A 15,760-nucleotide genomic window follows, 5' to 3' on the forward strand; every position below is an offset into this window, starting at 1 on the left:
CCCGAGCTCAAATTCGGGATACGAGCCGAGCGTCCACTAGGTGGCGCAATAATAGCCGCCCCGAGTTTGCGGAGAGGGGTGGCATATAAATCCAATAAACCTAACCTAATCCTTGCTTCTGGTTATCTCAGAGGGGAAAAACAAAGTCTAAAGCCATTTGTTCCAGATACGAGTTGTTCGACATACAAGCTCCCTTCTGGAACTAATTAAAATCGTATCTAGCGGTACTACTGTATCTAATGGAGGGGGCGTCTGTCAATGGGCCACAACAGTGACAACCTCTTGCTAAAAATGCAACTTGCCAGAGAGACATAGCCAGAAGAGGAAAGGTTGTGGGCAAATTGTTGGCCAATGTTAAAAAGTTTCATTTCTTTGCTAAAAATAAGCATGAAAGCAAATTGCTGGGTGAATGGTCTGCTCCAAAAGAGGAAACCTATGGTTTTCAAATGCTTCTTTTTTTAAAAAAAAGAAAGAATATTTATATCATGGTCAGTCATAAGTGGAAAACTATTCACTGTGTTGGTGATTTCAACTGGAAAGAAAAAGATGGCTGGGAAACTCTATCATGCTGCCAGTTTTACAGACAGCTTCCTAATTAGTGCTATTTAAGAGAAAAACTGCACCTGGTTGCCCATACTATCTAACTAGGCTCTTAGCTATTCAGCTGCATTAGCTGTGAAAAATCTCAAAGCAGTTTTGCCTATTTGTATTCACAATTTAATCCTCCCAGTAGTCAGTTCCTTTGAATCTAGCACAGGTATAGTTATTTTGCCTTCAGCATAAGGTGGTTTTAGAGGTTATGCTTGCCTTGCTAAGATTTTTCTTCTTCTTCCCTTTTTTTCCCTTTCTTCCTTTGACATATTGTTGTACCAACTTGAATTGCAAATCGGTGTTACTAATGCAACGTCCCTTGATGGTAATACTTGCCATTCAGTCTTCGAATGGAATTAAAATACACGTTGCTTTTACATTACTGACACAAATCAGCTCCAAGATGGAATTGCTGCATATATCAGGAGACAACCTGAAGAGGAGGAGGGGGGGGGGGGAGGAGGAGGAGGAGGAGGAGGGAGGAGGAGGAGGGAGGAGGAGGAGGGAAAAGGAGGAGGAGGAGGAGGGAGAAGGAGGAGGAGGAGGAGGGAGGAGGAGGAGGAGGAGGAGGAGGAGGGAGGAGGAGGGAGGAGGAGGAGGAGGAGGAGGAGGGAGGAGGAGGAGGAGGAGGAGGGAGGAGGAGGAGGAGGAGGAGGAGGGAGGAGGAGGAGGAGGAGGAGGGAGGAGGGAGGAGGAGGAGGGAGGAGGAGGAGGAAATTGTTAGCAGCAATCTGAGTAGATTAATGATGTTCCTAAACTCCTTTAGGCACTGCTAACCAATTTTCAGAGTTGAAAGATACATTGGACTGATTTTCTATTAGCTAGCTAGAGTCTAATACACAATCTACCTAAAGGCTAAAATGTATGAAGAACGGTTGCAAGAACTGGGCATGGCTAGTTTAATGAAAAGAAGGACCAGGGGAGACATGATAACAGTCTTCCAATATCTCAGGGGTTGCCACAAAGAAGAGGGAGCTATTCTCTAAAGGACGTGAGGGTAGAACAAAAAGAAATGGGTGGAAATTAAACAAGGAGAGAAGTAACTTAGAACTAGGGAGAAATTTCCTGACAGTTAGAACAATTCATCAGTGGAACAGCTTGCTTCCAGAAGTTGTGAATGCTCCAACACTGGAAGTTTTCAAGAAGATGTTGGATAACTATCTGTCTGAAGTAGTGTAGGGTTTCCTGCCTAAGCAGGGGGTTGGACTAGAAGATCTCCAAGGTCTTTCTAACTCTGTTGTTGTTGTTGTTGTTGTTACCTTCACTTCCAAATGGGGGTACAGAATGTTATATTATCTCATCCCTCTCTCCACTGAATTTCCATCACCACCCCCAGGAGGGAGCCTCATTCAAGTGGGCATGAAATAATGTAATTTCCATTTCTCTCTGAGAGTTTAAGGGAAGGTGAACTTTATATATCATTCAGATAGATTTTATACATTTGTCCAGGAAATCAGGAGTCCAGACAGTTCAAATGAATACAGGTTTATTGCATGTCTAAATGCTCTAAAAGAATCTCAACTACTAATGTTCAAAGCAAATTGGCAATAGATAAGCATCAATTGGAATTCAAAATAGGTGGGACTTAAATCTCTTGTGGGCATGAAGAGACTCATGACCGATGATGTGTTTGACCTCTCCTTGAACTCATCCTGGACATCTCCTACATCAGTGATGGAGAACCTTTTTTCCCTCGGTTGTCGAAAGAGCGTGTATGTGCACTATTGCCCATGCATGAGTGCCCATTTATTATTTATTATTATTGTTCATACTTGTATGCCGCCCCTCTCCGCGGACTCGGGCCCATACCTGTAATAATAATAATAATAATAATAATAATAATAATAATAATAATAATAATAATTTATTAGATTTGTATGCCGCCCCTCTCCGAAGACTCGGGGCAGCTCACAACAATAATAAAACAATATTATAGTAGAACAAATCTAATATTAAAAAACATATAAAACCCTATCATTATTTTAAAAAACCAAACAACACATTCATACCAAACATAAAACAAAGTATAAAATTCAAAGTAACAAAGTATTCAAAATTCAAAAAAACAAAGTATGTAATTCAATGCCTAGGGCGGGCCAGAACATTTTCCCCCACTCCCCGGAGGCTCTCTGGAGCCCCGAAATAGCCTTTTCCCCAACTTCTGGTAGACCCACCCTCTCCAGGCCCCAAAGGCTTCCTGGAACCAAGTAAAAACGCCCTCCCCATCCCCTTGGAGGATCTCTGGAAGCCAAAAACGCCCTCCCAGAGCCTCTATGTGAGCCAACAATCAGCTGGCCAGCACACACTTGCACGTTGGAGCTGAGCTAGGGCAACAGCTCACCTGCCAGCAGATATGGCTCCATGTGCCACCTGTGGCACCCGTGCCATAGATTCGCCATCACTGCCATAGGGTCTCCTGACAGTGGTTACCCACTGGATTTTAAGGGGCTCAATGGAGCCCGCTATTTTCCAGCCATTCTCACCACAACGTCAACCGGAAGTCCTGGGGAGCAAAATTCTAATACCCTTGTTTGCTCAGTCTAAGTAAATTAAGAATTGTGTTATGTAAGTAATGTGCTTTCAGTTTCTGTGTATAATATATCATTAGAACTGCCAACATTTAGCACTGTTGCCTTGATGACTCCGAAGGAACAAATAAAAGGTATGTCTATCCCTGAAATCACTACCTGAAATGAAATGTATACATGGGACATTTTGTGTGTGTGGTTCAGATTGGGTAGTCAGATGTCTAATGACTATAGAAAGTATAGTCCAACACATTGTGAGGATAATTGTTAGAAAAGGAGGTATTAGCAATTCTTCATAATGGTATCATTTTCAGAAAAAAATTAAAAAATTGATATTTAGTTTTAACTATAGCTAAAATGACAGATATGACTGGTGTGGTGGCCTAGTTATGAAGATGCTTGCCTCCCATTAAAAGGTTGAGGGTTCAATCCTAGGTATTGGTAGATACTTCACTCCCAGGGGTAAAGAATATATATATACAATGGTATATATACCATACTACCTACGAACTTAATTCGTTCCGTGTTGTGGTTGGCTCTGGCCCAGCTCCTGCCCCAAGGAATGTGGAGGTGGATGCAGGGGAAACATCAACATGTCATAGGCCTATTTTATTGCCGACAGAGTCAGGTAGTGTAGTTTCCTCGGACGAAGAAGAAGGTGGGGGTGACTTGGAAGAGGAGGGCTTGGCACACAGCCCAGGAAGCCAATCTCCATTATCTTGGGTCAATTCGGATGAGGAAGTGTTAGACCCACGCATGCGCAGAATTATGTATCGAAGAGACCAATTGAAAAAATATTACAGGAGATAAGAGAGGCCACCTGTGTTTGGGTGGGGCTCCAGTAATTAGAGCTGCTGATATAAATAGCAACGTGCTGGCTTGGCCGTTATGGAAGATTATCTGATCGTTGTTCTTCAGGACTGTGCATTGCTGTTTCCGGACTTTGTTGATTTTTCACGACTTTGAAACCAAAGCAGAGCAAAGTGTGTGTTTTTCACTTTGTGGAAGAAGGAGGGCTGTGACGTTTCTTCACAGCTGTTAGCTAAGTACTTAAGGACTGATTAAGGGGATTGTACAGCCTACAAAGTTATTTTGGGATGAGTGCTCTTTGCAATACAAAAAGGGTGCTTTGTTTCTTTTGAATTTTTGTGATAAAGAACATTGTTTTTGAACTTTCAAGTGTGTGTGTGTCTGAAATTTGTACCCTTGAATTTTCGGGAGACTCTTACCATAGAGCCCGGCAGAACATTCTGTGACCAGGTTCTTAAGTAGAAAAGTTTGTAAGTAGAAGCAATTTTTCCCTTAGGAATCAATGTAAAAGCAAATAATGCATGCAAACCCCTTAGGAAAGAAATAAAAGCTCGGAATTTGGGTGGGAGGAGGAGGAGGAAGAGGAGGAGGAGAACAGTCGCTGCCAAAGGAAGAAGGTGAGGTGAAGGGAATAAAAAAAATCCAAAACTTTAAGGCTTTAAAAAGAAAAAGAAAGGGACTCTGAGGCAGCGTGGAGGAGCATGCACCTCCCATACACTCGGTGCGAGGCTGCCTCCCATACACTGCACCAGAGAGAGAAACCCAGGGGGAATGGTAGGAAACTGGCCAGGTCTTCGTGCCACTCTCAAATTTCCTGGGAAATGTTTCCGGGCTCAGGTTCTTAAGTAGAAAATGGTTCTTAAGAAGAGGCAAAAAAAATCTTGAACACCCAGTTCTTATCTAGAAAAGTTATTAAGTAGAGGCATTCTTAGGTAGAAGTACCACTGTATATGGTGTCAGGAATCGCATCTGGCCAGTAAATTCTCAACTCCACCCAGTCACCACAGCTCTACCTCAAATTAAGGTATTACAGGGTCATTAAAAGGGAGTTAAAATGAGAGGTGTCAGTTAGCATCGTGTTTGAAATGTTTTGTTCATCTCATTATGCACTATCTTTCCCTTTTTTTTCATTTATTTTTTTCCCATTCCTACAGTGTTCTTATATACCCAAGTGTGGAAAGAACTTTGAAGAGTCTTTGTCCTTTGTGAATGTCGTCATGGAAAACTTCAAGAAGTATCAACACTTTACCTGTTTCTATGACCCAGAAGGCATTCAGAAGAATGTGTTGCTAACCAAACTTTACAGTTCCAATGTGCTGTTCCACTCACTCTTTTGGCCAACGTGTATGATGATAGGTGGACTTGTCATTGTTGCCATGGTCAAGTTGACCCAATACTTGTCTCTTCTTTGTGAAAGGATCCAACGGATCAACAGATAGGAGCAACCACTAGCTTCTAGGATTTGACTTACCGCTGAAATACTGTTGTTTTTTTCCATTCTTCACCAAAGAACCTTAAGTTTGTAACGTTTCTGTTCTAAGTTCTTTATATTTTTATGAAGTAGAGCAATAACGAAAAAGGCTGTTCTATATGCAACTGTGATGAAACTCTTATGCAGACAATGAAGAGAGGGGATTATGGTTTGCGTTGGCCATCTATATGATCTTGATTTATGCTGCAACTTAGTTACTTTTCTTCTTCTCCCCCTCCTTTTCCTTTTCCTACAGCCAAAACAGGGCTCAGTGTGATCTTTTGCCAAGCCTTGTTAATGATTGAATCATCATGTCAGCACCAATATGTTTTGGAAGGTTCTCCATCCTAGCCACATGTCTTCATGTGGACCATTTAAGTTCCACTTAGGCATTGGGAAGGGGCAGAAAAAATTGGAGGGAGAGGGGATGGCAAGGTAAGAGCTCATTTTTTTTTACCGGAAGTGAAACTAAGATGGACGATTTGACCCAGAAATCTTTTGCAGGTACAGAATCTTACAAACACAGGGGGAAGCCAAAGACCCACGTTGCTGAAACATCCAGGCCCAAATCTAATGGAGCATAAATAATCTCATTTAAATTCCACTGAAATCGATAAGACATTTTTTGTAATGAATTATTTTATTGGGATATGAGCACAACTTTGAATGGTGGGAGGATTCAAATTTTTGGATTAAGGCAATAGCATTTATGTTGACTTCATACTCAGGGTTCTTTCCTTTCTGGCATTTTGCATATCCACTGAAAGGTTTATTAATTTGCGGTATCTTTTTACTCATGGATTATTACCAAAGCTATGGCCCAAAAAGAGGGGAGACATCCAAGATCTATAAAACTTGTCAACTGTTTTTCATTTACTATTTCAGCCTGAGCCCTGCTGGCAGAGATGGGACCAGATAACCTCTTGCGTTCAAGTTTATTATGCATATTTTTCTTGCATTTGCTACCATATCACTGTAAAGAAAAATTTAAAGGAAAGAAAAATCACACAGGGGTTTTTTTTTCTCCATTTTTTACTTCCAACTGTTTTAGATTTTTTTTTAAAATGGGACATTTCAAACAAAAAACCTAGGCAACAAGATAAAAATATATTCTATCTAGTGGTGTATTGTAGTATGGCTATGTTATATTTTGTTATTTCCTTTATTAACTGGAAAGTGAGCAGTACTCTTCTTGTATTTCACAGTGTCCAAATCTGGATATAACCATCACAAAGAAAAGCTTTGAAGAGATGGCTTAGACGCAGTTAGAGTTGGGCACTGCAGTTCGAAATAAGCTTAGGTGGTATTGTATTTAGCTTGGGGGAGAATTCCTCTAGTCTTGAGAAGCCATGAAAAAGGTATGTACACTAGGGTAATGCTACTCCTGGTAAAGATTATTTTTTCTTAATCATTTCAGAATAATTTTTCCCCAATAGCATTTTGAAACAAACGTACTTTAATACAAATTTCTATACACACTGAAGGGGAACCTAATTAGAAGCATAATAGACCAGCCTTATATTGTGTGGAGAAGATTAGTTATTCTCCAGAAGATAACACCTATAAGGCAGTCTACTTAGGATGAGAGATGTAAGTGGTCATATTTAATTTTATTTTGAAGGTCCACATTTTGTTAGTTTGATTGATACATGTCCCACTTTTCTGCTCTGGCAAGACCTCAAGACATATTGAGTCCCATAGTTGATTGCTATTTAAGAATAGCAAGGAGGTCAAGAAACTTTGGATAGCTTGTAGGAACACAGAGAATATTAAAACAAATGTAGGAGATAAACCTGATGTGAGTAAAAGTGGGCAATATATGAGTAAGCAGTATCACATTAATACTTGGTTGAGCAAAAGCATACAGTGGAATCAAGATAGATTATTAGTAGAGCAGAAATTATTCTGTGTATAGTGGTACAGTGTTCCCTCGATTTTCACGGGGGATGCGTTCCGAGACCGCCCGCGAAAGTTGAATTTCCGCGAAGTACAGATGCGGAAGTAAATACAAAATTTTTGGCTATGGACAGTATCACAAGCCATCCCTTAACACTTTAAACCCACCCCTAAATTACCATTTTCCCTTCCCTTAACAACTATTTATTCACCATTATTACTGGTACTCACCATTGAATAAGACACTTAGTGATCCTGATATTTATAAACATAATTATTTATTAACATTAATTATTTTTTTTGTTATTTATTTGCAAAAATTATTAGCATAACTAAGGATCTTTTTCAATCACCACTTCATCGTTTAGGAGGCATCTTGAGCATGTCTTCTAATAAGTTTTAATAGTTGTAAAAGTACTAATGCACGTCCAGATAACACTGCTGATTGGCTGAGACTTCAGGCCATCAGCAATGGCAGATGAAAGTTTGGGGATGGCGTATGATGTCATCGGGCGGAAAAAACCATGGTATAGAAAAAACCCGCAAAGTATTTCTTAATTAATATTTTTTGAAAAACCGTGGTAAAGGCTATTCGCAAAGTTCGAACCCGTGAAAATCGAGGGAGCACTGTACCTTGGTACTCGACTGCTTCAAAACTCATCAAATTTGGTATCGCACACATCTTGACACTAAAATGTCCTGATACTCAGTGTTGGTATTCAATGTGATGCAAAAGGAAGTAGGGGACAGTCGAAGAAGGTGGACAGGAAGTAGGTCATGTTGAGAAGATCATTGACATAGGAAAAGGGAGAGATGGGAAGTCCTTCCCAGCTGAAACAAAGGCTCATGTGAAGTAGTGGGTTCTAAAACCCATTGCTACCAGTTCGCGCATGCACTCACGCATGTGTTCAACACTTCCGGGTGGGTGGGCGGAGCCTCCTCCATTGCTGCTACCAGTTCACAGAACTGGGCCAAACCAGGAGCACTCCACCACTGGTCATGTGGTAAGTCGCATGCTTTGTTTAATATTCATCCTTTCTAGTATTCATCGTGCCTTCTGGAATCAATTAAGGATGAATATTGAGGTACCGCTGCAATTTGAAAATGATAAGGTGAGAAAAGGATTGTTTTGGATCCAGTAGATTATCACGAGGATTTAAAAGGTTGCAGTTATAAGGAGCACAAATATATTTTTCTATCCATCTCTCCTCTGCCTAATTACTAAGAATCACAGTTAAATTATATCTATAAGGACAGTCTTAGCAGTTTCTGATATTGAAATCAGCCCCTAGGGTGAAATATAAGGTATTTGTTGATCACTCTCTAGCATTCTACAGATTTCTAACAAACAACACAATTATTTTAAAATGTTTTGAAAGCATAATTGTTTTCTTTTTTTTAATTTCAAAAGGAGAAAGCACATTGGATTTGCCGAGCTCATCCATTAGCGGAGTAATTCTTTATTCCCCGTTATGTAACGTCAACAACTTTTATGGTGTTACAAGATTTCATGAAATGTACACGTGTTGTCTGAGCTATAGAAGTCTGCAGCAGTGAAACTAATCTTTGATCTTGTAACCCATAATGCAACATTTTTTTTCCTCAGGCAAATAAATTCCTGGGTGTGTAATCAGGACTTCAAAACAGTGTGATTTGGTACTCAATTAAACCTTTGCGATTTCAATTCTCTTGGCTCTCAGTGATGGCTTCTTTTCCCCAAATATCCTATTTGATCAGATTTGTTTTCAATTTTTTTTAAAACAAAAAAGCACACACACACACCACCATTTGATCTTCCATCACAGCATAGTAACCTGTTTATTTATTTATTTTCATTATCCTAGTTTTACATAAATCATGGGTGAATGAACATGGGTGAAATACAATCTGTCTATACCAGTGGTAGGCAAAGCTGGCTCTTCTATGACATGTGGACTTCAACTCCCAGAATTCCTGAGCTAGCATGATTGGCTAAGGAATTCTGGGAGTTGAAGTCCACAAGTCATAGAAGAGCCAAGTTTGCCTACCCTTGGTCCAGACAATATAGTGAACCCCAAAAGTAGCTAAGACTACTGATGTGAATACATCTGCTAATTCTTCAATTCCACAAATTATAGAAGAGCCAAGTTTGCCTACCCCTGGTCTAGACAATATAGTGAACCCCAAAAGTAGCTAAGACTACTGGTGTGAATGCATCAGCCAATTCTTCAATTCTGCCTTGTTCATATTTAGAAACTCTGGTGTGAATTATTTTTAAACAAGGGACAAATTATTTCAGATCCTCAATAATAACCAGCACTACATTTCCATTTTTCCCCATTAAGAATGTACTTGGCGTTGCGAGTGCTTCTTGTCCACTTTAGGTCATGTCTGATTCTGAAGAGGATGAACCAAGCCCCTCTGGATGCCCTGGGCCGGGGGGGCTGTCAGAGGAAGCTGAGAGCAAGAGTGAGGCAGAAAGTGACCGGGGAGAGCCTGAGGGGGCTGATGTGACATTGGGAGATTGGTCTCAGTCAGACAGTGGGGAAGACATGTTAGTGTTGTGGTTCAGCCTGAGTCAGATGAAAGACCAGCTGCTTCTCTGCTGGCTCCATGCCCGGGGGAGGATGAGAGCGAAGAGGAGGGTTCTGGGCAGTCGGACAGAGGAGATTACAGTCAGGAACGTGACGAGGAAGAACGGCCTGGGAGCCCTGGGGAGGGGCTCTCTCAAGCCAGTAGCTTGGAGTCTCTGGAGTCATTGGGTGACGAAGCACAAGCTATCATTAGTATGCGACAGAGACCATAGATAGATCAAAGGAGGAATCAATTGAAGAAATATTATCAGCAGTGAATGAAGAACACCAGGGGGTTGGGTGTGGTCCTCATTAGCAGGGAAGGGTTTATAAGGCAGGCAAACTCTTTCGGCAGTGTGGAGTGTTATCAGAGTGGAGTTGCTGTAATCTGCATTGTCTCTCAGAGTTTCTGTTCCTGGCTCGTGGCCAAGCAGTCTTGAAGACCTATGGGAGGTGTATGTCTGTTATCTACAGCCTCATCTTGGCATCAAGGATCCTGTGTTTCTGTACGAACAATTGCCTTCATGTATCCATTTGGAGTTCCAGTGTTTTCCTGATTTGTAAGGACATTTTCTGTTAGCGTCTTTTTTCTTTACCATTATAAAACTGTGTTTGGATTCTACCAGTGTGTCTGGCTTATCTTTTTGGGTTGGTCATAGCTTCCAGAGTGACCCAGACAGAACAGTTAGTGGAAAACAATTGGATAAATCCTCCTATAGAAGAATGACCAGAAGGCGAGAGGAGATCCAGAGTAAAAGGTACAGCCTTAGCTCTTTGAGGTGTGATGTCACTTCCAGGAAATATAAAGGAATGGGGTTGTGGGAAATGGGGTATGGAACCTCAACGTCATTCTATGGAAGAGACGAGAAACTGGGAATGTGCTTGAAAAGAAGTTTTAAAATCATGATTTCTGCCTCAAAAAAACAATCTGTTCTGGATGCTTTGCTAGGAAAAGTTTTCAGTGAGCTAATGAATATGTCTTGAGTAAATGAATGGGTGTTATCTAAGGAATGTAGATAAAGGCTGAGTTTGGAGCGCTTCCTGGACCCAGATCGAAGCTGGCTCTAAATGAGATAGAATTGGCTCCTATGCTAATTTTAACCCTGCATTTGCATTCATGTATTCACTTGATTTTGAATAAAGAGTGAGTTTTATTAATAAAGAAGTGATTTTCCGGAGATTGGAATTTATTGGAAGCCCGTGAAACAGAACACTTCCTAAGAGAGGTGCAGCGGAAAATGAAACCTACGATGCAGCAACACAAGGGGAAATGGCCTCCGGGACAGAACAGAGTTGAGCATTGCTCAGAAAAGCATAGCATCCAATTATTATTATTATTATTTATTGGATTTGTATGCCACCCCTCTCCACAGACTCGGGGCGGCTAACAACAGTGGTAAAACAACATGAACAATCCAATTAATAAAAACAACTAAAAAACCCTAATTATAAAAAACCAAACATACACACAAATATACCATGCGTAACTTGTAATAGCCTAGGGGGAAAGAATAACTCAACTCCCCCATGCCTGGCAACAAAGGTGGGTCTTAAGTAATTTGCGAAAGACAAGGAGGGTGGGGGCCGTTCTAATCTCTGGGGGTTGGTTCCAGAGGGCCGGGGCCGCCACAGAGAAGGCTCTTTCCCTGCGGCCCACCAAACGACATTGTTTGGTCAATGGGACCCAGAGAAAGCCAACTCTGTGGGACCTTATCGGCCGCTGGGATTCGTGCGGTAGAAGGCAGTTCTGGATGTATTCTGGCCCAATGCCATGTAGGGCTGTAAAGGTCATTACCAACACTTTGAATTGTGACCGGAAACCGATCGGCAGCCAGTGCAGGCCGCAGAGTGTTGCAGAAACATGGGTGAATCTAGGAAGCCCCACGATGGCTCTCGCGGCTGCATTCTGCACAATGCACAGGAGCACAGCACCCCATCAAAGAAAAAATAAGACTCCAACTAAAACTGCAAGGGATCCCAGGCTCCATGGATCTAGATACTGGATCAGCCCTGTCCATTATTTCCCACATGGCTTTTGACCACATTTGTAAACGTAGCAGACAACAGGTCCAATTCAAATCATTGAGCTCAGTGCTAACAGACTTCCATAGTCGTGGTGTTCCTGTAAGGGGCGAGGCTACCATTGGAATACAATTCAGAGAGTTTGAGGATCCCTTCAGCATAGTGGTTGTAGATGGGCCACACACCAGCTTCATAGGTCTGGAGTGGTACGAAGGCCTAGGCATCAGGGTGCTGGACATCCATCGAATCCAAATATTTTTTATTTTATTTTATTTTATTCGACTTCTAAGCTGCCCAATCTCGAAGGACTCAGGGCGGCTTACAACAATATAAAATTACAAACACAATAAAAAGAATTCAAATATAAAGTCAAAAACTATAAAACCCTAATTAATTAAAACCGATAGTTAAACTATACAATCAGCATGTATGCATACCATTCATACGATTTGGCCATTATAGTTGTTAGTTCATGGCCCCCAGGCCTGCCGACAAAGCCAAGTCTTTGTGGCCTTGCATAAGGCCAGTAGGGTGGGAGCAGTATAGACATTGGGAGGGAGTTGTTCCATAGAGCTAGGGCAACAACAGACAAGGCCCTACCCCGCGGCCCTGCCAACTTGCATTGCTTAGTCAACAGGACCTGGAGGAGGCCAACTCTGTGTGCTCTTATTGGTCTCTGGAATGTATGCGGCAAGAGACAGTCCCATAAGTAGTAGATATAGCAGTGATATGCCAACAATATGCTGATTTATTCATCACTGAGCAGGGACAATACAAAGGGGCACCTATTTTATTTTATTTATTTTATTTTATTTTATTTTATTTTATTTTATTATTTTATTTATTTATTTTATTTATTTTATTTATTTTATTTATTTTATTTATTTTATTTATTTTATTTATTTTATTTATTTTATTTATTTTATTTATTTTATTTATTTATTTTATTTATTTTATTTATTTTATTTATTTTATTTATTTTATTTATTTTATTTATTTTATTTATTTTATTTATTTTATTTATTTATTTTATTTATTTTATTTATTTTATTTATTTTATTTATTTTATTTATTTTATTTATTTTATTTATTTTATTTATTTTATTTATTTTATTTATTTTATTTATTTTATTTATTTTATTTATTTTATTTATTTTATTTATTTTATTTATTTTATTTATTTTATTTATTTTATTTATTTTATTTATTTTATTTATTTTATTTATTTTATTTATTTTATTTATTTTATTTATTTTATTTATTTACCTATTTATTTATTTATTTATTTTGCCCAATACACAATGGGGGTTTTAGTGGGTATATATCTATATACACATAGTAAAATACATGATGAAGGTTATAGAGGAGATACTCATAGTAAAATATATCTAAGAAATAATAGAAAAGAAGGTATAGGAATAGAACATATCAATGAAAGAATAGAAGAAGAGATACAGGAATAGAAGAAAGGTGTAGGAGATATAGGAGAGCAATAGGACAGGGGACGGAAGGCACTCTAGTGCACTTGTACTCGCCCCTTACTGACCTCTTAGGAATCTGGATAGGTCAACCATAGTTAATCTAAGGGTAAAGTGTTGGGGGTTTGGGGATGACACTATGGAGTCCGGTAATGAGTTCCATGCTTCGACAACTCGGTTACTGAAGTCATATTTTTTACAGTCAAGTTTGGAGCGGTTAATATTAAGTTTAAATCTGTTGTGTGCTCTTGTGTTGTTGTGGTTGAAGCTGAAGTAGTCGCCGTAGTCGTAGGCATCTTAGTTCTAAACTTCACTCAACCTCAGCAGTAACTCCAATCTGATTACAATTGTGTAGGGTTCCCTTTGCATTAAGCCTAAAATTGATGCAGAACTAGACAAGCTGGTACAGCAGGGAGTGCTCTAACCTATGACTGTAGCCAGTGGGAGGCTCCCATAGTGACCCCAGTTAAGCCTAATGGGAATATCCACATCTGCACAGACTACAAGTGCACCATAAACAAGGTACTACCTTATACCAATGGTAAGCCACACCCTCACTTTGCTCCAGAGAGGCCGAATCTTCACTAAGCTAGACCTTACCCAGTCCTACCAGCAGCTACTGGTAGATGATGCTACCACACAAGCACAAACAATAGTCATATTCAGAGGTGCATTCTGAGTGCACTAGAGTTGTTCCAAAGTATTATGAACAACATTGACAGTCTCTGCCCATAATTTGGCGACGTCCTGATCACTGGGGAATCAGCAGCAGTTCTGGTGGAACGTCTCCATGCAGTACTCCAACGTTTCCAGTTTCCATGAAGCAGGCCTAAAACTCAAGAAGGAAAAGTGCTAGATTGGCATGGAATACATGTAATTTATTTATTTGTTTGTTTGTTTGTTTATTAGATTTGTAGCTGCCCCGAGTCTGCGGAGAGGGGCGGCATACAAATCTAACTAAATAATAAATAATAATAAATAATTGTATGCCGCCCCTCTCCGAAGACTCGGGGTGGCTAACAACAATAAAAAGACAATGTAAACAAATCTAATATTAAAAATAATCTAAAAAACCCCAATTTAAAGAACCACTCATACATACAAGCATACCATGTATAAATTCTATAAGCCTAGGGGAAAGGGAAATTTCAATTCCCCCATGCCTGACGACAGAGGTGGGTTTTAAGGAGCTTGCCAAAGGCAAGGATGGTGGGGGCAACTCTGATATCTGGGGGGAGCTGGTTCCAGAGGGTCGGGGCCGCCACAGAGAAGGCTCTTCTCCTGGGTTCCGCCAAACGACATTGCTTAGTCGACGGGACCTGGAGAAGGTCAACTCTGTGGGACCTAACCGGTCGCTGGGATTCGTGCGGCTTCTGCATCAATACTGCCGGAATCCACCTATCTGAAGCAACGCTAAGGTAGTTCAGCAAGCCCTCACACCAAAATCGAAGGGGGAGCTTCAAGCATTCCTGGGCTTGCTCAATTTTTACCACTCCTTGCCACATAAGGCTGCCCTGGCAGAACTTCTACACCACCTACTGGACAAAAAAGCAGCCTGGATGCAGTCGAGCAGTCAAGGCAAAGCATTCAAAGGTGGTAAAATCATTGCTATCCTCAGACTCTATCCTAGCTCATTTCAATAAAACTCTTCCAGTAACACTAGCCTATGACCCTTCACCATATGCCGTTGGGGCAACACTAAGCCATAGGATGCCAGATAGTAGAGAGGCCCCCATCGCATACTATTCTAGAATGTTATCATCAACTGAAAGGAACTATGGCCAGATAGATAAGGAAGCCCTTGCTATGGCAGCTGGCATTAAAAACTTCCACTGCTTCTTATATGGATGAACCTTCACCATCTTTACAGACCACAAACCTCTGCTTGGCCTCTTCATAGCTGACAAACAGACACTGCAAATCCTGTTGCCATGAATGTTATGATGGTCCATTTTCATGACTGCATATTCGTCCCGGCTAGTCCACAAGCCGGGCAAGGAAATGGTTGATGTGCCCTTCGCATTCAGGTAGCATATTACAGCGCACACTTTGCACTTGGAGGGAAAGGGAATGAGGACGCTCATCTCTAACCTTCACCACAATGCCAGTCAATGATCTACTGACCTCTGGCACTGTTCGTTCTCTTCTGCTGGCTTCCTGCTACATAGAATAGAATAGAATAGAATAGAATAGAATAGAATAGAATAGAATTTTATTGGCCAAGTGTGATTGGACACACAAGGAATTTGTCTTGGTGCATATGCTCTCAACGTACATAAAATAAAATATACATTTGTCAAGAATCATGTGGTACGACACTTAATGATTGTCATAGGGCTCAAATAAGCAATGAAGAAACAATATTAATAAAAATCTTAGGATATGAGCAACAAGTTACAGTCATACAGTCAA

The 15,760-nt window shown here is 40.4% G+C and overlaps 1 protein-coding gene across 3 annotated transcripts in view; it reads left to right on the forward strand.

The window, feature by feature from the left end:
* LOC139168532 (calcium-activated potassium channel subunit beta-2) overlaps positions 1 to 6,230 on the forward strand; it is a 363,544-nt gene extending 357,314 nt beyond the window's left edge. For all 3 annotated transcript variants that reach the window (XM_070754145.1, XM_070754146.1, XM_070754147.1), the window contains one exon: positions 5,084 to 6,230. In XM_070754145.1, coding sequence (XP_070610246.1) covers positions 5,084 to 5,368 — 285 coding nt within the window. In that variant the 3' untranslated portion in view covers positions 5,369 to 6,230. The remainder of the gene's footprint in view (positions 1 to 5,083) is intronic.
* The last annotated feature ends 9,530 nt before the right edge of the window (positions 6,231 to 15,760 follow it).

This window comes from Erythrolamprus reginae, chromosome 5 (genome assembly GCF_031021105.1).
Source record: "Erythrolamprus reginae isolate rEryReg1 chromosome 5, rEryReg1.hap1, whole genome shotgun sequence".
Taxonomy (NCBI): Eukaryota; Metazoa; Chordata; class Lepidosauria; order Squamata; family Dipsadidae; genus Erythrolamprus; species Erythrolamprus reginae.